The 23,098-nt window shown below is 39.3% G+C and overlaps 2 protein-coding genes across 2 annotated transcripts; both read left to right on the top strand.

Moving 5' to 3' along the window:
- Window positions 1-30: 30 nt before the first annotated feature.
- On the top strand, window positions 31-428 carry PCOAH_00031460 (hypothetical protein; the record flags this gene model as incomplete). The annotated part of the gene is made up of 2 exons (XM_020059946.1): window positions 31-131; window positions 348-428. Coding segments are annotated over 2 exons (123 nt in total), but the record flags the coding sequence as incomplete, so codon positions are not given.
- An 849-nt stretch (window positions 429-1,277) lies between these two features.
- On the top strand, window positions 1,278-22,719 carry PCOAH_00031450 (Merozoite surface protein; the record flags this gene model as incomplete). Its single annotated transcript, XM_020059945.1, has 7 exons — window positions 1,278-3,258; window positions 4,375-4,503; window positions 5,680-6,363; window positions 6,724-6,986; window positions 16,539-17,441; window positions 18,228-18,521; window positions 22,693-22,719. 7 exons carry the CDS (start codon window positions 1,278-1,280, stop codon window positions 22,717-22,719), a joined length of 4,281 nt encoding a protein of 1,426 aa, XP_019915234.1.
- Between the last annotated feature and the right edge of the window lie 379 nt (window positions 22,720-23,098).

The raw sequence follows: 23,098 nt of genomic DNA, 5'->3' as shown, positions 1-23,098 counted from the left end.
TATTTATTTTTTTTTTTTCGCCCTATTAGCAAGTGCGAAAAACGTGTTTCGAGAAATTCTTCGGTCAGAAAATTTTCTGAGCAAATGGGGAAGAATGAGCAAATATTTTTAGCCAAATGCAGGGACCGAATGTGAGTGCAGTTTCTGTGTCATTGCGTATATACTATTATATATGCGCATACCGCGATACGGACCTTACGCACAAGAATGAAAAAAGGGCAACGGGCAATTATTTAAAAAATTAGGCCGAATTCTTTGCATGTGTTGTAGTATTTTGTTTATATTTTTCCTTTTTATGCCCTTTTTTTTTTTTTTTTCTTTACCCCTTCCCCCTCCTTTTCGCGCAGGTACGAACTCACACTGTTGTAACGAAGGATTCTACAGAAATTGCACATAAGTTTAAGCGTCGGCTCGAATTTATTAATTAAAAATTCTATCCGAATATTTGTCGTTTTTTTTTATTTTTAATTTGTTAGACTTTTTTGTGTTCCATTATTAACATTTCCCCCTTTTGGGTGAAAATATTCGCTCTTGTTGCAAATGCTTGACGGTAATTTCATTTTTACATTTTTTCCAAATGACATTTGATAACTAAATTTGGCATAACTTAGGAACGCAAGTATCAAGCCCTTTTGGAGATATTTTTTTGTCAATGTGCAAAATATCCCAATGAGGTCATTGAACTATTGTCAATTTATTTTCAAGTTTTTTATTATTTGTTAGACTTTTTTCTGTGTTTATTTATAAACGTTTCCCCATTTGGGTATACATAATCGCTTTTGTTACGCATGCTTCACGGTAATTTTATTATCTACATTTTTCTCAAAAGACCTTTTGACCAGTAAATTGTAGATAACGTGAAAAAGCGAATATTAAGCCCTTATGGAGGTATTTTTTTGTTAATGTGCAAACATATCTCAATGAGATCATTGAACGATTGTCAATTTATTTTCAAGTTCTTTATTATTTGTTAGACTTTTTTGTGTTTCTTTATTAACCCTACCTCCCTTTTTGTAAAAGTAATCGTGCTTGTTACAAATGCTTGACCGTAATTTTATTTTTTCATTTTCCTTCAAATGACCTATCAGCAAATGATTTGTGGATATTTTGGGAAGGCAAGTATTAAGCGCCTTAGGAAGTATATTTTTTTTTTTGTCAATGTGCAAGCATATCCCAATTAGATCGATGAACTATTGTTAGTTTATTTTCAATTTTATTTTCCTTACCTTTTGGGAATATTTAAAAGTTCCTCAACTTGTCAACATACATGCCAAAAAATGAGGCAATTTTTCGGCATTACCATTCTTGTATTTTTTTTGTATTTATATATTCATCAAAATAATGTTCTATGTAGCGAATTTGATAATATAAAAAGTTCCAACTTGAGGAACGGCCGAACAACTGAAACTGTCACCGTACAGGATGAAGAAAGTAGACAGGATGGAACGAATGAAGAGAGAAGCACGCCAGAACAAGAAATAGATAATGCAAAAAAGCAAGAGCAAATTGAAAAAGCTAACAAAGCAAAAGAAGAAGCTCTCAAGCTTCAAAAAGAAACAAATGATGAAGTGAAAAAAGTAGAAGATGCAGCAGAAAAAGTAGAAGGAGCAAAAGGAAAAATAAAAGATGTATTGGAAAAATTAAAAGAAGTAGCAGAAGAAGCGAAGAAAAAAGCAGCCAAAAGGGCAGGTGAAGCAGAAGATAGAGCAGATAAAGCAGCAACGGTAGACACAAGTAGTATGGCATATTTGCACGCATATAATGCTGAAAAGGCAAAAGATATTGTAAAGAAATCAAAAGAAAAGGCTAAGAAGGTAGCCGAAATAGCACAGCATGTTATAAAAGCATATGAGGCGAAGAAGGATGCAGAAAAAGCACAACAAGAAGCAGAAAAGGCTAAGAAAGGAGCAAAGAAGGCTAAGGAAGAAATACAGAGAGCTATGGAAGAAGTAATTACGGCGAATAATGTAGCAACAAAATTTGTGGAAGAATCAAAGGAAATAAAAACAGAAGAAGAAACGGAAAGGTTCAAAACAACGAAGAATAATGTAGAAGGAGCATTGGAAATGATAAAGCAAGAATTGAAAAAGATAGAGCAAGCACTGCAAAATGCAAAACGAAATGCAACGGAAGCCGATAGTGAAGCAACAAAAGTTGCAACAGAAGCAACTAAAGTTGCAGCTCAACTAGGAGGAAAGATAAACAAAGTAATAATAGACGAAGGAAATCTAAAAAATATAGCACATCTTGCTAAAGAAGCACTAGAAGCAGCGAAGCAGGCCACGGAATCAAAAGCACAAGTACAAATACAAGCGGGAATAGCAAAAATTCAGGTCGCATTGGAAGAATCAAAAATAGCAGCAAAGGAAGCTGCATTAGCAAAAAAACTGACGCATGAATTGGTAAAAGTGGCAACAGCAGCCAATGTGCCTATGGAAACAGCAACAGAAAAGGAAGCTGAAATAAACAATAAGACACAAGAAATAGAAGCTTTATTAGAAGAAATAGAAAACATAGAAGGAGAAAAAAAACCATTAGAAAAAGTGGACGAAGCTAATGAAAAAGTGCAAAAAGCAAACGAAGCAAAAGAATTAGCGAAGAAAGCAAAGGAAGAAGCAAAAATAGCCGTATCAGTTGCACGAGTGCATGTAGCGAAGCAAAAAGCAACAATGTTAGCGCAGGTAGCTGATGAAGAGAAAGATAGAGCAAAAAAGGCAGCAGAAATAGCGGAGAGTGCAAAGAAAGCAGCAGAAATAGTATCTGAAAATGTAGAAAACGTACCCGAAATACTACAGGCTGTAGAATCTGCAATAGCACAAGTACAAACTGCAAAAGCAGAACAGAAGAATGCTGAAATGGAAGCAACTGAAGCTGCACAAGGCGTAAGTGATTTAGAACATTTATTACTAATGGCAACAGAAGCAGCCAATGAAGCAAAAAACGCAGAAGGAGAAAATTTGGCAAGTACATTGCAAGAAACACAAGAAAAAGCATTAGAAGCAGTAAAACAAGCAGACCATAAGGCACTGCAGATACTAAATATAACGCAGAAAGCGGTAGACGCTTCTAAAGAAGCACAAAAAGCAGCAGAAGTAACAAAAGCACATGCTGCAAAAGCAGAAGTCTATAAAGCACTGGAGGATATAAAAAAAGAGGAAAAAAAAATAAAAGAGATGGCAAAAGAATTAGAAGAACCGCAAGCATCACTAGTAGAAATGGCACGACAGGTAGCTGAAGCGGAACTAAAGAAAGTAACAAGTGAAGCGGAAAAAGCAAACGCTGCAGCAGAGAAGGCTAAAAAAGCAGATACGCTAGATAAAGCGAAAGAAGAAATAAACAAAGCAATAGATGCTTCTCAAAAAGCTCAGACAGCAGCGGAAATAACAAAAGCAGAAACTGCAGCAGCAAAAGCAGAAATATCTGCACACCTAGCAGAAGCAGCACAAAAGGAAGCAAAGGAGGAAAGCAGTAAAATAATTGGTACAAACCAAGATCTACGTAAAGCAACATTAGCTAGTAAACGAGCAGACGAAGCATTACACAGAGCAAAGAAACATTCCGCTAAAGCAAGAAGCGCATCCGAAGAAGCAAAAAATGCAGCAACATTACAAAAAGCAAAAGAAGAATGTACGAAGGCGATACATGCAGAAGCAAGCGCAAATGAACAAAGAATAATGGCAGAATTAGCAGCTGCAGTAGCAAAGGCAGAAGTAGCAAAAGAGGAAACGAAGGAAGCTAAAGAAGAAGCCGTAAAGGCTAAGGACGAAGCCGAAGCGGCAGGAATGGCAAATAGCGCTAATAACGCCAAAGCAAAGGCAAAAATAGAAGCTGAAAGGGCAAAGCAACAACTAGACAAAGCAGAAACATTAGCAAATGAAGTAAGTTCAGCAGAGTACACAGTAACGGAGGATTCAGTGCACGAGGCAAAACTAAAAGCACTAGAAGCAGAACAAGCAGCGAATGCAGCAAAAATTGCAAAGGATCTAGCGGTAAAAGCTGCAAGTGTAGCAACGTATGTACTAAAAGCAGAAAATGCAAAGGTAGAAGCACAGGAAACAAAAGAATCTGCATTAAAGACTAAAACAGAAGCGGAACAATACGAAGGTGGACCTAATGTCAGAGACGCTAAAGAAGCAGCAAAGAGAACAGCGACTACGGCAGTTGAAATAGCTACAGAAGCAGAAAAGGAAGCGGAATATGCTATAACACAAGCTATGGTAGATCCAGAAGAAATACCGAAAAAGAAAGAAATCGTGAAGGAAAAAGCAAATAATGCAGTAATTTTATCAAAGGAGGCTGAGAAAGTAAAGAATGAAGCATTAATAGAAACAGAAATAACAAAAGCAGAAGCAGCAAAAACAGAAGCATATAAAGCGCTGAAGGATGTAAAAAAAGAGGAACAAAAGTTAAATGAGCTAGCTAAACAACTAAAAGAACTGCAAGCATCGAAAGTAGTAGAAAAGGCAGGGAGGCTTGCAGAAGCAGAACTATGGAAGGTAGAAAGTGAAGCTGAAAAAGCAAGCACAGCAGCACAGAAGGCTAAAAAAGCAAATACCATAGGAAAAGCGAAAGCAGAAGCAATTAAAGCAATAGATGCTTCCGAGAAAGCACAAAAATCAGCGGAAATAACAAAAGCAGAAGTATCAAAAACAAAAGCACAAATATCTGCACAAATAGCGGAAGCAGCACAAAAGGAAGCAAAAGAAGCAAGCAATAAAATAACTGATACGAACAAAGCTGTAAATATGACAACATTAGCGAGTAAGCGAGCAGACGAAGCATTAGACAGAGCAATGAAGCATGCTGCTGAAGCAGAAAGCGCATCCGAGGAAGTAAAAAATGCAACAACAGTACAAGAAGCAAAAGAAGGATGTGCCAAGGCCATACATGCAGAAGCAAATGCGAATGAAGAAAGAATAGTAGCAGAATTAGCAGCTGCAGTTGCAAAGACAGAAAAAGCAAAAGAGGAAACGAAGGAAGCTAGAGAAGAAGCAGTAAAGGCTATGGAGGAAGCGGAAGCGGTAGGAATGGCACAAAGTGCTAATAACGCAAAAACAAAGGCAAAAATAGAAGCTCAAAAGGCAAGCGAACAATTAGACCAAGCAGAAAAATTAGCAAAGGAAGTAAATTCAGCAGAGTACATACCATCAGAGGATTCGTTATCCAGTGCCAAAGAAAAATCCTCAATAGCACAACAAATAGCGAATGCAGCAAAAATTGCAAAGGAACTAGCGATAAAAGCGGCAAGTGTAGTAACACACGTATGGAAAGCAGAAAACGCAAAGGTAGAAGCACAGGAAACGAAAGAAACTGCATTAAAGACTAAAACAGAAGCGGAAATATACGAAGGTGGACCTAATGTTACAGAAGCTAAAGAAGCAGCAAAGAAAACTGCAACTACGGCAGCTGATATAGCTACAGAAGCAGAAAAGGAAGCGGATTCTGCTATAAGGGAAGCTATAGTGGATCCAGAAGAAATACCAAAAAAAGAAGAAATCGTGAAGGAAAAAGCAAATAATGCAGTAACGTTATCAAAGGAAGCTCTGGAAGTAAAGAATGAAGCATTAATACAAACAGAAATAACAAAAGCAGAAGCTGCAAGAACAAAAGTATATAAAGCACTGGAGGATGTAAGAAAAGAGGAACAAAAAATAAAAGAGTTGGCGACAAGGGTAAAAGAACCGGAAGCATCAGATGTAGTAGAAGATGCAGGACAGGTAGCAGAAGCAGAACTGAGAAAAGTAGTAACTGAAGCAGAAATAGCGAATGCTGCAGTAGATAAAGTAAAAAGAGCGCATACAGTAGAAGAAGCGAAGGAACAAGTAAACAAAGCAATAGATGCTTCTCAAAAGGCTCAGTCGGCAGCGGAAATAACAAAAGCAGAAGCCGCAAAAGCAGAAGTATATGAAGCACTAGAGAACATAAAAAAAGAAGAACAAAAAATAAAAGACCTAGCTACAAAAGTAGAAGACCCGGAAGCATCAAAAATTGTAGATGTGGCAAGACATGTAGCAGAAGCGGAAATCACAAAAGTAAAAACTGAAGCAGAAAAAGCAAAAGCTGCAGCAGATAGTGCAAAGGAAGCAGGTACGCCAGAAGAAGCAAAAGCTGAAGCAATTAAAGCTATAGATGCTTCTCAAAAAGCACAGACAGCAGCAGAAATAACAAAAGCAGAAGCTGCAAAAGTAGAAGTATATAAAGCACTGGAGGAGGTAAGAAAAGAGGAACAAAAAATAAAGGAGCTAGCTACAAAAGTAGAAGAACCTGAAGCATCAAAAGTAGTTGATTTGGCAGGACAGGTAGCGGAAGCGGAACTCAGAAAAGTAGTAACTGAAGCAGAAAAAGCGAATGCTGCAGCAGACAGTGCAAAAGAAGCAAATACGCTAGAAGAAGCGAAAACGGAAGCAATCAAAGCAATATATGCTTCCCAAAAAGCTCAGACAGCAGCGGAAATAACGAAAGCGGAAGCAGCAAAAGCAGACGTATATAGAGCACTCGAGGATGTAAGAAAAGAGGAGCTAAAAATAAAAGAGCTAGCTACACAAGTAGAAGAACGTGAAGCTTCAGAAGTAGTAGAAATAGCGGGAAAAGTAGCGGAAGCGGAACTCTGGAAAGTAGCAAGTGAGGCAGAAAAAGCACACGCTGCAGCAGAGAAGGCAAAAAAAGCAAGTAAGCTAGAAAAAGCGAAAGCAGAGGCATCCAAAGCCATAGACGCTTCTATAGAAGCACAAAAAGCGGCAGAAATAACAAAAGGAGAAGCTGCAAGAGCAGAAGTATATAAAGCACTGGAGGATGTAAGAAAAGAGCAACAAAAAATAAAAGAGCTCGCTACAAAGGTAGAAGAACCCGAAGCATCAGAAGTAGTACAGACGGCAGGAAAGGTGGCCGAAGGAGAACTAAGGAATGTAAGAAGTGAAGCAGAAAAAGCAAATATAGCTGTAGATAAAGCAAAAAAAGCAAATACCCTAGAAAAAGCGAAAGCAGAAGTGAACAAGGCAATAGATGCTTCTCAAAAAGCTCGCACAGCAGCGGAAATAACAAAAGCAGAAGCTGCGAGAGCAAAAGCAGAAATATCTGCACAATTAGCAAAAGCAGCACAAAAAGAAGCAAAGCAAGCCATCAGCAAAATAATTGGTACAAACATAGATCTACAGAAAGCAACATTAGCCAGTAAGCGAGCAGACGAAGCATTAGACAGAGCAAGGAAACATGCCGCTAAAGCAAAAAGCGCATCCGAAGAAGTAAAAAATGCAACGACAGTACAAAAAGCAATAGAAGAATGTACCAAAGCCATACATGCAGAGGCCAGCGCCAATGAAGATAGAATAATGGCAGAATTAGCAGCTGCCGTATCAAAGGCAGAAGTAGCGAAAGAGGAAGCAAGAAAAGCAAATGAAGAAGCAGCAAAGGCTAAGGAAGTAGCGGAAACTGTAGGAATCGCAAATAGTGCCATTAGCGCTAAGACCAAGGCTATAGTAGAAGCGCGAAATGCAAAAGAACAACTAGACAAAGCAGAAAAATTAGCAAAGGAAGTAAGTTCTGCAGAGTACTTAGTAACGGACGATTCAGTATCGGATGCAAAGAAGAAATCCTTAAAATCACGACAAGTAGCGGATGCAGCAAAAATTGCAAGGGATCTAGCGCTAAAAGCAGCAAGTGTGGCAACATATGTAATAAAAGCAGAAAAAGCAAAAGCAGATGCACAAAAATCAAAAGATGCTGCACTAAAAGCAAGAACTGAAGCTGAAGGATACAAGGGCGGACCTAATGTTATAGAAGCTAAAGAAATAGCGATGAAAACAGCGATTACAGCAGCTGATATAGCTACAAAAGCGGAAAAGGAAGCGGAATCTGCTATAAGGGAAGCTATAGTGGATCCAGAAGAAATACCTAAAAAAGAAGAAGTCGTGAAGGAAAAAGCAAATAAAGCAGTAACCTTATCAGACGAAGCTGTGAAATTAAAGAATGTAGCATTAATAGAAACAGAAATAACAAAAGCAGAAGCTGCAAAAACAAAAGCAGAAATATCTGCACAAGTAGCAGAAGCAGCACAAAAGGAAGCAGAGGAAGCCAGCAATAAAATAATTGGTACAATGAAGGCTGTAAGCATGGCAACCTTAGCTAGTAAACGAGCAGATGAGGCATCACTCAGAGCAAAGAACCATGCTGCCAGAGCAACAAGCACAGCAGAAAGAACAAAAAATGCAACAACAGTGCAAAAAGCAGAAGAAGAATGTACTAAGGCGATACATGCAGAAGCAAGCGCGAATGAAGAAAGAATAATGGCAGAACTAGCAGCTGCAGTAGCAAAGACAGAAGTAGCGAAGGAGGAAGCAAAAAAAGCAAAAGAAGAAGCCGTAAAGGCTAAGAACGAAGCCGAAGCGGTAGGAATGGCAAATAGTGCTAATAACGCAAAAGCAAAAGCGAAAATAGAAGCTGAAAGGGCAAAGGAACAATTAGACAAAGCAGAAATATTAGCAAAGGAAGTAAGTTCTGCGGAGTACATACCATCAGAGGAGTCACTATCCAGTGCAAGAAAAAAATCCTTAAAAGCACAACAAGTAGCGAATGCAGCAAAAGTTGCAAAAGAACTAGCGATAAAAGCGGCAAGTGTAGCAACACATGTAGTGAAAGCAGAAAATGCAAAGGTAGAAGCACAGGAAACAAGAGAAACTGCGTTAAAGACTAAAGCAGAAGCTGACAAATACAAAGGGGGACATAATGTTACACAAGCTAAAGAAGCAGCAAAGAGAACAGCGACTACGGCATTTAATATAGCTACGGAAGCTAAAAAGGAAGCTGAATCTGCTATAACGGAAGCTATAGTGGATCCAGAAGAAATACCAAGAAAGGAAAAAATCGTGAAGGAAAAAGCAAATAATGCAGTATCGTTATCAAAGGAAGCTCTGGGCGTAAGGACTGAAGCATTAATACAAACAGAAATAACAAGAGCAGAAGCTGCAAGAACAAAAGCAGAAATATCTGCACAAGTAGCAGAAGCAGCACAAAAGGAAGCGAAGGAGGCGTCCAATAAAATAGCAGGTAGAAGAAAAGACCTACATAAAGCAACATTAGCTAGTAAGCGAGCAGACGAAGCATTAGACAGAGCAAGAAAACATGCCGCTAAAGCGAAAAGAGTATCCGAAGAAGTAAAAAATGCAACAACAGTACAAGAAGCAAAGGAAGGATGTGCCAAGGCTAAGCATGCTAAAGCCAGCGCCAATGAAGATAGAATCATGGCAGAATTAGCAGCAGCTGTAACAAAAGCAGAAGTAGCAAAGGAGGAAGCAAAGGAAGCAATGGAAGAAGCAGAAAAAGCTAAAGAATTAGCTGAAACTGTAGGAATGGCAAATAGTGCTAATAACGCAAAAACAAAGGCAAAAATAGAAGCGGAAAGGGCGAAGGAACAATTCGACAGAGCAGAGAAATTAGCGAAGGAAGTAAGTTCAGCAGAGTACATAGTAACGGAGGATTCAGTATCGGATGCAAAAAAAAAATCCTTAAAAGCACAACACGTAGCGAATGCGGCAAGAAGTGCAAGCAATTTAGCCCTAAAAGCAGCTAATGTAGCAAAATATGTAATAAAAGCAGAAAAAGCAAAAGCAGATGCACAAAAAGCGATAGATGCTGCGCTAAAGGCAAAAGAGGAAGCTCAAGGATACGATGGTGGACCTAATGTTACAGAAGCTAAAGAAGCAGCAATAATGAGAGCTATTACAGCAGTTGATATAGCTACAGAAGCGGAAAGGGAAGCGGATTCTGCTATATCGGAAGCTATAGTGGATCCAGAAGAAATACCAAAAAAAGAAGAAATCCTGAAGGAAAGAGCAAATAATGCAGTAACCTTATCAAAGGAAGCTGTGAAAGTAATGAATGAAGCATTAATAGAGACAGAAATAACAAAAGCAGAAGCTGCAAGAGCAAAGGCAGAAATATCTACACAACAAGCAGAAGTAGCACAAAAGGAAGCAAAGGAGGCGTCCAATAAAATAGCAGGTAGAAAGAAAGACCTACATAAAGCAACATTAGCTAGTAAGCGAGCAGACGAAGCATTAGACAGAGCAAGAAAACATGCCGCTGAAGCACAAAGCGCATCCGAGGAAGTAAAAAATGCAACAACAGTACAAAAAGCAATAGAAGAATGTACCAAGGCCATACATGCAGAAGCAAGTGCGAATGAAGAAAGAATAATGGCAGAATTAGCAGCTGCAGTAGCAAAGGCAGAAGTAGCAAAAGAGGAAGCCAAGAGAGCAAAGGAAGAAGCTGTAAAGGCTAAGGACGAAGCGGAGACGGCAGGAATGGCAAATAGTGCTAATAACGCCAAAGCAAAGGCAAAAATAGAAGCTGAAAAGGCAAAAGAACAATTAGACAAAGCAGAAAAATTAGCAAAGGAAATAAGTGCAGCTGAGAACTTAGTAACGGAGGATTCAGTATCGGATGCAAAGAAAAAATCCTTAAAAGCGCAACAAGTAGCGAATTCTGCAAGGAATGCAAAAAATTTAGCGGTAAAAGCAGCAAGAGTAGCAAAATATGTAATAAGAGCAGAAAAAGCAAAAGCAGAAGCACAAAAAGCAAAAGGAGCTGCATTAAACACTAAAGCAGAAGCGGAACAATACGAAGGTGGACCTAGTGTTACGGGTGCTAAAGAAACAGCGATGAAAACAGCCATTACAGCAGTTGATATAGCTGCAGAAGCAGAAAAGGAAGCGGATTCTGCTATAACAGAAGCTATAGTGGATCCAGAAGAAATACCAAAAAAAGAAGAAATCGTGAAGCAAAAAGCAAATAATGCAGTAACGTTATCAAAGGAAGCTACGAACGTAAAGAATGAAGCATTAATACAAACAGAAATAACAATAGCAGAAGCTGCAAGAGCAGAAGTATATAAAGCACTGGAGGATGTAAGAAAAGAGGACCAAAAAATAAAAGAGCTAACTACAAAAGTAGAAGAACCGCAAGCATCACTAGTAGATGTAGCAGGACAGGTAGCAGAAGAAGAACTCAGAAAAGTAAGATCTGAGGCAGAAAAAGCAAATATTGCTGTAGATAAAGCAAAAAAAGCAAATACCCTAGAAAAAGCGAAAGCAGAAGTAAACAAAGCAATAGATGCATCCCAAAAAGCACAAAAATCAGCTGAAATAACAAAAGCAGAAGCTTCAAGAGCAAAAGCAGAAATATCCGCACAAATAGCAGAAGTAGCACAAAAAGAAGCAAAAGGGGCAAGCAGTAATATAATTGGTACAAACATAGATCTAAGTAAGGCAGTATTAGCAAGTAAACGAGCGGACGAAGCATTAGACCGAGCAAAAAAACATGCCGCTAAAGCAAAAAGAGCATCCGAAGAAGTAAAAAATGCAGCAACAGTACAAAGAGCAATAGAAGAATGTACCAAGGCCATACATGCAGAGGCCAGCGCCAATGAAGATAGAATAATGGCAGAATTAGCAGCTGCTGTAGCAAAAGCAGAAGTAGCAAAGGAGCAAGCGAAAAAAAAATTAGAAGAAGCAGAAGAGGCTGAGCAACAGGCAGCAGCTGTAGGATTAACAAATGGTGCTGAAAATGCAAAGAAAAAAGCAAAAGAAGAAGCACAGAAGGCAAGACAACAATTACAGAAAGTAGAAACATTAACAAAGGAAGTAAGTTCTGCAGAGTGCATACTAACAGAGGATTCAGTGCGCCAGGCAAAACAAAAAGCAGTAGAAGCAGAACAAGTACATAATGCAGCAGGAAGTGCAAAGGATTTAGCCCTAAAAGCAGCAACTGTAGCAAAATATCTACTAGAGGCAGAAAATGCAAAACTAGAGGCGCAAAAAGCAAAAGATGCTGCACTAAAAGCAAGAACGGAAGTTGAAAGGTACAAAGGTGGACCTAATGTTACAGAAGCTAAAGAAGCAGCAATAATGAGAGCTATTACAGCAGTTGATATAGCTACAGAAGCGGAAAGGGAAGCGGATTCTGCTATAAGGGAAGCTATAGTGGATCCAGAAGAAATACCAAAAAAAGAAGAAATCGTGAAGGAAAAAGCAAATAAAGCAGTAAACTTATCAAACGAAGCTGTGAAATTAAAGAATATAGCATTAATAGAAACAGAAATAACAAAAGCAGAAGCTTCAAGATCAAAAGCAGAAATATCTGCACAAGTAGCAGAAGCAGCACAAAAGGAAGCATATGAGCTAAACAATAAAATAACTGATACGAACAAGGCTGTAAATATGGCAACATTAGCAAGTAAACGAGCAGACGAAGCATTAGACAGAGCAAAAAAACATGCAGCTAAGGCGAAAAGCGCATCCGAAGAAGTAAGAAATGCAACAACAGTACAAAAAGCAGAAGAAGAATGTACCAAGGCCATACATGCTGAAGCCAGCGCGAATGAAGAAAGAATAATGGCAGAATTGGCAGCCGCAGTAACAATGGCAGAAGTAGCAAAAGAGGAAGCAAAAAAAGCAAAAGAAGAAGCTGTAAAGGCTAAGGAAGTTGCGGAATCGGTAGGAATGACAAATAGTGCTAATAATGCAAAAGCAAAGGCAAAAATAGAAGCTGAAAAGGCAAGCGAGGAACTACACAAAGCTGAAAAATTAGCGAAGGAAGTATGTTCAGCAGAGTACATACCAATAGAGGATTCAGTGGACGAGGCAAAACAAAAAGCACTAGAAGTACAACAAGTAGCGAATGCAGCAAAAATTGCAAAGGAACTGGCGCTAAAAGCTGCAAGCGTTGCAACACACGTATTGAAGGCAGAGGACGCAAAGCTAGAGGCACAGGAAACAAAAGAAACTGCATTAAAGACTAAAACAGAAGCGGAAATATACGAAGGTGGACTTAATGTTACAGAAGCTAAAGAAGCAGCAAAGAAAAGTGCAACTACGGCAGTTGATATAGCTACAGAAGCTGAAAAGGAAGCGGAGTTTGCTATAAAAGAAGCTATAGTGGATCCAGAAGAAATACCAAAAAAAGAAGAAATCGTGAAGGAAAAAGCAAATAGTGCAGTAACGTTATCAAAGGAAGCTCTGGGCGTAAAGAACGAAGCATTAATACAAACAGAAATAACAAAAGCAGAAGCTGCAAAAGCAGAAGTATATAAAGCACTTGAGGATGTAAAAAAAGAGGAGCAAAAATTAAAAGAGCTAGCGAAAAGAATAGAGCAACCTGAAGCGTTAAAAGTAATAGAAGCGGCAGGAAGAGTTGCAGAAGCAGAACTGTGGAAAGTAGCAACTGAAGCAGAAAAAACAAACGTTGCATCAGAGAAGGCAAAAAAAGCAGATACGCTAGATAAAGCGAAAGCACAAGCAATAAAAGCAAGAGATGCTTCCCAAAGAGCACAAAAATCAGCTGAAATAACAAAAGCAGAGGCTGCAAGAGCAAAAGCAGAAATATCCGCACAAGTAGCAGAAGTAGCACAGAAGGAAGCAAAAGAGGTAAGCACTAAAATAATTAGTACAAACAAAGATCTACATAAAGCGACATTAGCTAGTAAACGAGCAGACGAAGCATTAGACAGAGCAAGGAAACATGCCGCTGAAGCAAGAACCGCATCCGAAGAAGTAAAGAATGCAACGACAGTACAAGATGCAAAGGAAGAATGTACCAAGGCCATACATGCTGAAGCCAGCGCGAATGAAGAAAGAATAATAGCAGAATTAGCAGCTGCAGTAGCAAAGGCAGAAGTAGCAAAAGAGGAAGCCAGAAAAGCAAATGAAGAAGCAGCCAAGGCAAAGGAAGTAGCGGAAACTGTAGGAATGACAAATAGTGCTAAAAATGCAAAAGCAAAGGCAAAAATAGAAGCTGAAAAGGCAAGCGAAGAACTAGACAAAGCAGAAAAATTAGCAAAGGAAATAAGTTCAGCAGAGTACATAGTAACGGAGGATTCAGTGCACGAAGCAAAACAAAAAGCACTAGAAGTACAACAAGTAGCGCATGCAGCAAAAATTGCAAAGGAACTGGCGATAAAAGCGGCAAGTGTAGCAACACATGTAGTGAAAGCAGAAAATGCAAAGGTAGAAGCACAGGAAACAAAGGAAACTGCATTAAAGACTAAAACAGAAGCGGAACAGTACGAAGGTGGACATAATGTCACAGAAGCTAAAGAAGCAGCCAAGAGAACGGCGACCACGGCAGTTGATATAGCTACGGAAGCTAAAAGAGAAGCGGAATCTGCTATAACAGAAGCTATGGTGGATCCAGAAGAAATACCAAAAAAAGAAAAAATCGTGAAGGAAAAAGCAAATAATGCAGTAACCCTATCAGATGAAGCTGTGAAATTAAGGAATGTAGCATTAATACGAACAGAAATAACAAAAGCAGAAGCTGCAAAAACAAAAGCAGAAATATCTGCACAAGTAGCGGAGGTAGCTCAAAAGGAAGCAGGGGAGGCCAGCAATAAAATAATTGGTACAAACAGAGCTGTAAGCATGGCAACATTAGCTAGTAAGCGAGCAGATGAAGCATTAGACAGAGCAAAAAAACATGCTGCCACAGCAATAAACATAGCAGAAGAAACAAAAAAAGCGACGACAGTTCAAAAAGCAAAAGAAGAATGTACCAAGGCGATACATGCAGAAGCAAGTGCGAATGAAGAAAGAATAATGGCAGAATTAGCAGCTGCGGTAGCCAAGGCAGAAGTAGCAAAAGAGGAAGCGAAGAGAGCAAAAGAAGAAGCACTAAAGGCTAAGGAGGAAGCGGAAGCGGTAGGAATGGCAAATAGTGCTAATAACGCAAAAACAAAGGCAAAAATAGAAGCTGAAAGGGCAAAGGAACAATTAGACAGAGCAGAAAAATTAGCGAAGGAAATAAGTTCAGCAGAGTACATACCATCAGAGGATTCGCTATCCAGTGCAAAAAAGAAAGCCTTAAAAGCACAACAAGTAGCGAATGCAGCAAACACTGCAAAGGAACTAGCGATAAAAGCGGCAAGTGTAGCAACACATGTGGTGAAAGCAGAAAATGCAAAGGAAGAAGCACAGGAAACAAAAGAAACTGCATTAAAGACTAAAACACAAGCGGAACAATACGAAGGTGGACCAAATGTCACCGAAGCTAAAGAAGCAGCAAAGAAAACTGCAACTACAGCAGTTGATATAGCTACAGAAGCTAAGAAGGAAGCGGAGTTTGCTATAAAAGAAGCAATAGTGGATCCAGAAGAAATACCAAAAAAAGAAGAAATCGTGAAGGAAAAAGCAAATAATGCAGTAACCTTAACAACGGAAGCTACGAACGTAAAGAATGAAGCATTAATACAAACAGAAAGAACAATAGCAGAAGCTGCAAAAGCAGAAGTATATAAAGCCCTGGAAGATATAAAAAAAGAGGAGCAAAAAATAAAAGAGCTCGCTGCAAAAATAGAAGAAGCGGAAGCATTAGAAATAATAAAAATGGCAGGAAGTATTGCAGAAGCAGAATTAAGGAATGTAACAACTGAAGCAGAAACAGCGAATATTGCAGTAGAAAAAGCAAAAAAAGCAAATAAGCTGGAAGATGCTAAATCGGAAGCAATCAAAGCAATAGATGCTTCCCAAAAAGCACAAAAATCAGCTGAAATAACAAAAGCAGAGGCTGCAAGAGCAAAGGCAGAACTATCTGTACAAGTAGCAGGAGTAGCGCAAAAAGAAGCAAAGGAGGCAAGCAGTAAAATAATTGGCACAAACAAAGATCTACATAAAGCAACATTAGCTAGCAAGCGAGCAGATGAAGCATTAGACAGAGCAAGGAAACATGCCGCTGAAGCAAGAACCGCATCCGAAGAAGTAAAGAATGCAACGACAGTACAAGATGCAAAGGAAGAATGTACCAAGGCCATACATGGAGAGGCAAGTGCGAATGAAGAACGAATAATGGCAGAACTAGCAGCTGCGGTAGCAAAGGCGGAAGTAGCAAAGGAGGAAGCAAGAAAAGCAAAAGAAGAAGCAGTGAAGGCTAAGGACGTGGCGGAAACTGTGGGAATGGCAAGTAATGCTATTAACGCAAAAGCAAAGGCAAAAATTGAAGCTGAAAGGGCCATCGAACAATTAGACAAGGCTGAAACACTAGCAAAGGAAGTAAGTTCTGCAGAGTACATAATAACAGAGGATTCCGTTCACGAGGCAAAACAAAAATCTTTAGAAGCACAACAAGCAGCGGATACAGCAATAATTGCTAAGGATCTAGCGGTAAAGGCTGCAAGCGTTGCAGCGCACGTATTGAAAGCTGAAAAGGCAAAAGCAGAAGCACAAAAATCGAAGGATGATGCACTAAAAGCAAAAGAGGAAGCTGAAAAATACAAAGGTGGACCTAGTGTTAAAGAAGCTAAGGAAGCAGCGATGAAAAGAGCGATTACAGCAGTTGATATAGCTACAGAAGCGGAAAAGGAAGCGGACTATGCTATAACAGAAGCTATAGTGGATCCAGAAGAAATACCAAAAAAAGAAGAAATCGTGAAGGAAAAAGCAAATAGTGCAGTAAGCTTATCAAAGGAGGCTGTGGAAGTAAAGAATGTCGCATTAATAGAAACAGAAATAACAAAAGCGGAAGCAGCAAAAAGCGAAGCACATAAAGCACTCGAGGATATAGAAAAAGAGCAACAAAAAATAAAAGAGCTAGCTACAAAAGTTGAAGAACCGAGAGCATCAAAAATACTTGATATGGCAGGAAAGGTAGCCCAAGGAGAACTAAGGAATGTAACAAGTGAAGCAGAAAAAGCAAACGCTGCAGCAGAAAAGGCAAAAAATGCAAATACACTAGAACAAGTGAAAGCAGAAGTAAACAAAGCAATAGATGCTTCTGAAAAAGCACAAAAGTTAGCGGAAATAACGAAAGCGGAAGCAGCAAAAGCAGAAGCATATAAAGCGCTGGACGATGTAAAAAAGGAGGAACGAAAAATAAAGGAACTAGCAAAAAAAGTAGAAGACCCTGAAGCATCAAAAGTAGTTCATGTGGCAGGACAGGTAGCGGAAGCTGAACTAAAAAAAGTAACAGGTGAAGCAGAGAAAGCAAACGCTGCAGCAGAGAAGGCAAAAAGAGCATATACACTGGAACAAGCGAAAGCAGAAGCCATCAAAGCAATAGATGCTTCGAAAAAAGCACAAAAATCGGCACAAATAGCAAAAGCAGAACTATTAAAAGCAAAAGGAGAAATATCTGCACAAGTAGCAGAAGCAGCACAGAAGGAAGCAAAGGAGGCAAGCAATAAAATAACTGATACGAACAAAGCTGTAAATATGACAACATTAGCGAGTAAGCGAGCAGACGAAGCATTAGACAGAGCGAGGAAACAGGCCGCGAAAGCAAGAAGCGCATCCGAGGAAGTAAAGAATGCAACAACAGTAGAAGAAGCGGAAGAAGAATGTTGCAAGGCCATACATGCAGAAGGAAGTGCAAATGAAGAAAGAATAATGGCAGAATTAGCAGCTGCAGTAGCAAAAGCAGAAGTAGCGAAAGAGGAAGCGAAAAAAGCAAAAGAAGAAGCTGTAAAGGCTAAGGACGAAGCGGAAACTGCAGGAATGGTAAATAGTGCTAATAACGCAAAAACAAAGGCAAAAATAGAAGCTCAAAAGGCAAAGGAACAATTAGATCAAGCAGAAATATTAGCAAAGGAAATAAATTCAGCAGAGTACATACCATCAGAGGACTCGCTATCCAGTGCAAAAGAAAAATCCTTAAAAGTACAACAAGTAGCGAATGCAGCAAAAATTGCAAAGGAACTAGCGATAAAAGCGGCAAGTGTAGCAACACATGTAGTGAAAGCAGAAAATGCAAAGGTAGAAGCACAGGAAACAAGAGAAACTGCATTAAAGACTAAAACAGAAGCGGAACAATACGAAGGTGGACCTAATGTTACAGAAGCTAAAGAAGCAGCAAAGAAAAGTGCAATTACGGCAGTTGATATAGCTACAGAAGCTGAAAAGGAAGCGGATTCTGCTATATCGGAAGCTATAGTGGATCCAGAAGAAATACCAAAAAAAGAAGAAATCGTGAAGGAAAAAGCAAACAATGCAGTAACCTTAACAAAGGAAGCTACGAACGTAAAGAATGAAGCATTAATACAAACAGAAATAACAATAGTAGAAGCTGCAAAAGCGGAAATATATAAAGCACTGGAGGAGATAAAAAAAGAGGAGCAAAAAATAAAAGAGCTAGCTGCAAAAGTAGAAGAACCTGAAGCGTCAGAAGTAGTAGATGTGGCACGAAGCGTTGCAGAAGCAGAACTATGGAAGGTAGCAAGTGAAGCACAAAAAGTAAACACTGCAGCACAGAAGGTAAAAATAGCAAGTACGCTAGAAAAAGCAACAGCAGAAGCAACTAAAGCAATAGACGCTTCCCAAAAGGCGCAGATAGCAGCGGAAGTAACTAAAGCGGAAGCGGCAAAAGCAGAAGTATATAAAGCACTCGAGGATATAAAAAAAGAGGAACAGAAAATGAAAGAGCTAACTACCAAAGTACAAGAGCCTGAAGCATCACAAGTAGTAGAAATCGCAGGAAAGGTGGCGGAAGCAGAACTAAGGAATGTAAGAAGTGAAGCAGAAAAAGCTATTGCTGCAGCAGACAGGGTAAAAGAAGTGAATACGCTTGAAGAAGCGAAAACGGAAGCAATCAAAGCAATAGATGCTTCCCAAAATGCACAGAGAGCAGCAGAAATAACAAAAACAGAAGCTGCAGGAGCAAAGGCAGAAGTATCTGTACAAGTAGCAGAAGCAGCACAAAAGGAAGCAAACGAGGCAAGCAGTAAAATAATTGGTACAAACAAGGATCTACATAAAGCAACATTAGCGAGCAAGCGAGCAGATGAAGCATTAGACAGAGCAAGGAAACATGCCTCTAAAGCAAAAAGCGCATGCGAAGAAATAAAAAATGCAGCAACATTACAGAAAGTAAAAGAAGGGTGCACCAAGGCGATACATGCTCAAGCCAGAGCGAATGAAGAAAGAATAATAGCAGAATTAGCAGCTGCGGTAGCAAAGGCACAGGTAGCAAAGGAGGAAGCCAGAAAAGCAAATGAAGAAGCAGCCAAGGCAAAGGAAGTAGCGGAAACTGTAGGAATGGTAAATAGTGCTATTATCGCTAAGACAAAGGCTATAGTAGAAGCACGAAAGGCAAAAGAACAACTAGACAAAGTAGAAAAATTAGCAAAGGAAGTAAGTTCTGCAGAGTACATCGTAACGGAGGATTCAGTATCGGATGCAAAGAAAAAATCCTTCAAATCACAACAAGCAGCGGATACAGCAATAATTGCTAAGGATCTAGCAGTAAATGCTGCAAGCGTTGCAAAACACGTATTGAAAGCTGAAAATGCAAAAGCAGAAGCACAAAAATCGAAAGATGCTGCACTAAAAGCAAAAGCGGAAGCTGAAAAATACAAAGGCGGACCTCGTATTACGGAAGCTAAAGAACTAGCGATCAACAGAGCGATTACAGCAGTTGATATAGCTACAGAAGCAGAAAAGGAAGCAGATTCTGCTATAGCAGAAGCAATAGTGGATCCAGAAGAAATACCAAAAAAAGAAGAAATCGTGAAGGAAAAAGCAAATAAAGCAGTAAGCTTATCAAACGAAGCTGTAAAATTAAAGAATATAGCATTAATAGAAACAGAAATAACAAAAGCAGAAGCTTCAAGATCAAAAGCAGAAATATCTGCACAAGTAGCAGAAGCAGCACAGAAGGAAGCAAAGGAGGCAAGCAATAAAATAACTGATACGAACAAAGCTGTAAATATGACAACATTAGCGAGTAAGCGAGCAGACGAAGCATTAGACAGAGCAAGGAAACATGCCGCGAAAGCAAGAAGCGCATCCGAGGAAGTAAAAAATGCAACAACAGTAGAAAGAGCAGAAGAAGAATGTACCAAGGCCATACATGCAGAAGGAAGTGCAAATGAAGAAAGAATAATGGCGGAATTAGCAGCTGCAGTAGCAAAGGCAGAAGTAGCGAAGGAGGAAGCAAAAAAAGCAAAAGAAGAAGCTATAAAGGCTAAGGAAGTCGCGGAAACTGCAGGAATGGCAAATAGTGCTAATAACGCAAAAACAAAGGCAAAAATAGAAGCTCAAAAGGCAAAGGAACAATTAGACAAAGCAGAAATATTAGTAAGGGAAATAAGTTCAGCAGAGTACATACCATCAGAGGATTCGCTATCCACTGCAAGAAAAAAATCCTTAAAAGCACAACAAGTAGCGAATGCAGCAAAAATTGCAAAGGAACTAGCGATTAAAGCGGCAAGTGTAGCAACACATGTAGTGAAAGCAGAAAATGCAAAGGTAGAAGCACAGGAAACAAAGGAAACTGCATTAAAGACTAAAACAGAAGCGGAACAATACGAAGGTGGACCTAATGTCACAGAGGCTAAAGAAGCAGCAAAGAAAACTGCAACTACGGCAGCAGATATAGCTACAGAAGCGGAAAAGGAAGCGGAATCTGCTATAACAGAAGCTATGGTGGATCCAGAAGAAATACCAAAAAAAGAAGAAATCGTTAAGGAAAAAGCAAATAATGCAGTAACGTTATCAAAGGAAGCTCTGGGCGTAAAGAACGAAGCATTAATACAAACAGAAATAACAAAAGCAGAAGCTGCGAAAACAAAAGCAGAAATATCTGCACAAGTAGCAGAAGTAGCGCAAAAGGAAGCAGAGGAGGCCAGCAATAAAATAACTGATACGAGCAAAGCTGTAATCATGGCAACATTAGCCAGTAAGCGAGCGGACGAAGCATTAGACAGAGCAAAAAAACATGCCGCTGAAGCACAAAGCGCATCCGAGGAAGTAAAAAATGCAACAACAGTACAAAAAGCAAAAGAAGAATGTACCAAGGCGATACATGCAGAAGGAAGTGCAAATGAAGAAAGAATAATGGCAGAATTAGCAGCTGCAGTAGCAAAGGCAGAAGTAGCAAAAGAGGAAGCCAAGAGAGCAAAAGAAGAAGCTGTAAAGGCTAAGGAAGTAGCTGAAACTGCAGGAATGGTAAATAGTGCTAATAACGCAAAAACAAAGGCAAAAATAGAAGCTGAAAAGGCAAAGGAACAATTAGAACATGCAGAAATATTAGCAAAGGAAATAAATTCAGCAGAGTACATACCATCGGAGGATTCGCTAAACACTGCAAGAAAAAAATCATTAAAAGTCCAACAAGTAGCGAATACAGCAAAAATTGCAAAGGAACTAGCGATTAAAGCGGCAAGTGTAGCAACACATCTAGTGAAAGCAGAAAATGCAAAGGTAGAAGCACAGGAAACAAAAGAAACTGCATTAAAGAGTAAAACAGAAGCGGAACAATACGAAGGTGGACCAAATGTCACCGAAGCTAAAGAAGCAGCAAAGAAAACTGCAACTACGGCAGCTGATATAGCTACAGAAGCGGAAAAGGAAGCGGTTTCTGCTATAATAGAAGCTATAGTCGATCCAGAAGAAATACCAAAAAAAGAAGAAATCGTGAAGGAAAAAGCAAATAATGCAGTAACCTTATCAAAGGAAGCTCTGAGCGTAAAGAACGAAGCATTAATACAAACAGAAATAACGAAAGCAGAAGCTGCAAGAGCAAAGGCAGAACTATCTGTACAAGTAGCAGAAGCAGCACAAAGGGAAGCAAAGGAGGCAAGCAGTAAAATAATTGGTACAAACAAGGATCTACATAAAGCAACATTAGCGAGTAAGCGAGCAGACGAAGCATTAGACAGAGCAAGGAAACATGCCGCTAAAGCAAGCAGCGCATCCGAACAAGTAAAAAAGGCAACAACAGTACAAGAAGCAAAAGAAGAATGTACCAAGGCCATACATGCAGAAGCAAGTGCAAACGAAGAAAGAATAATGGCAGAATTAGCAGCTGCAGTAGCAAAGTCAGAAGTAGCGAAAGAGGAAGCAAAAAAAGCAAAAGAAGAAGCAGTAAAAGCTAAGGAAGAAGCGGAAGTGTTAGGAATGGTAAATAGTGCTAATAACGCAAAAGCAAAGGCAAAAAGAGAAGCTGAAAAGGCAAAAGAACAATTAGACAAAGCAGAAAAATTAACAAGGGAAATATGTTCAGCTGAGGACATAGTAACGGAGGATTCACTGTCGGATGCAAAGAAAAAATCCTTAAAATCACAACGAGTAGCGGATGCAGCAAAAATTGCAAGGGATTTAGCGCTAAAAGCAGCAAGTGTGGCAACATATGTAATAAAAGCTGAAAAGGCAAAAGCAGAAGCACAAAAATCGAAAGATGCTGCACTAAAAGCAAAAGCGGAAGCTGAAAGATACGAAGGTGGACCTAGTATTACGGAAGCTAAAGAAGCAGCGATGAAAAGGGCGATTATAGCAGTTGATATAGCTACAGAAGCGGAAAAGGAAGCGGATTCTACTATAACAGAAGCAATAGTGGATCCAGAAGAAATACCAAAAAAAGAAGAAATCGTGAAGGAAAAAGCAAATAATGCAGTATCCTTATCAGAGGAAGCTGTGAAATTAAGGAATGTAGCATTAATAGAAACAGAAATAACAAAAGCAGAAGCTGCAAAAACAAAAGCAGAAATATCTGCACAAGTAGCAGAAGCAGCACAAAAGGAAGCATATGAGGTAATCAATAAAATAACTGATACGAACAAGGTTGTAAACATGGCAACACTAGCAAGTAAACGAGCAGAAGAAGCATTAGACAGAGCAAGGAAACATGCCGCTGAAGCAAGAACCGCATCCGAAGAAGTAAAAAATGCAACGACAGTACAAAAAGCAATAGAAGAATGTACCAAAGCCATACATGCAGAGGCCAGCGCCAATGAAGATAGAATAATGGCAGAATTAGCAGCTGCTGTAACAAAAGTAGAATTAGCAAAGGAGGAAGCGAAGGAAGCAAAGGAAGAAGCTGTAAAGGCTAAGAAAGTCGCGGAAACTGCAGGAATGGCAAATAGTGCTAATAACGCAAAAACAAAGGCAAAAATAGAAGCTGAAAGAGCTAAGGAACAATTAGACAAAGCAGAAAAATTAGCAAAGGAAATAAGTGCAGCTGAGAACTTAGTAACGGAGGATTCAGTATCGGATGCAAAAAAAAAATCCTTAAAATCACAACAAGTAGCGGATGCAGCAAAAATTGCGAGGGATTTGGCGCTAAAGGCAGCAAGTGTGGCAACATATGTAATAAAAGCTGAAAAGGCAAAAGCAGAAGCACAAAA

This window comes from Plasmodium coatneyi, chromosome 10, assembly GCF_001680005.1.
Source record: "Plasmodium coatneyi strain Hackeri chromosome 10, complete sequence".
NCBI classification, from domain to species: domain Eukaryota; phylum Apicomplexa; class Aconoidasida; order Haemosporida; family Plasmodiidae; genus Plasmodium; species Plasmodium coatneyi.
The sequence above is the reverse complement of the archived record's forward strand: the minus strand, read 5'-3'. Positions and strand labels throughout refer to the sequence as shown.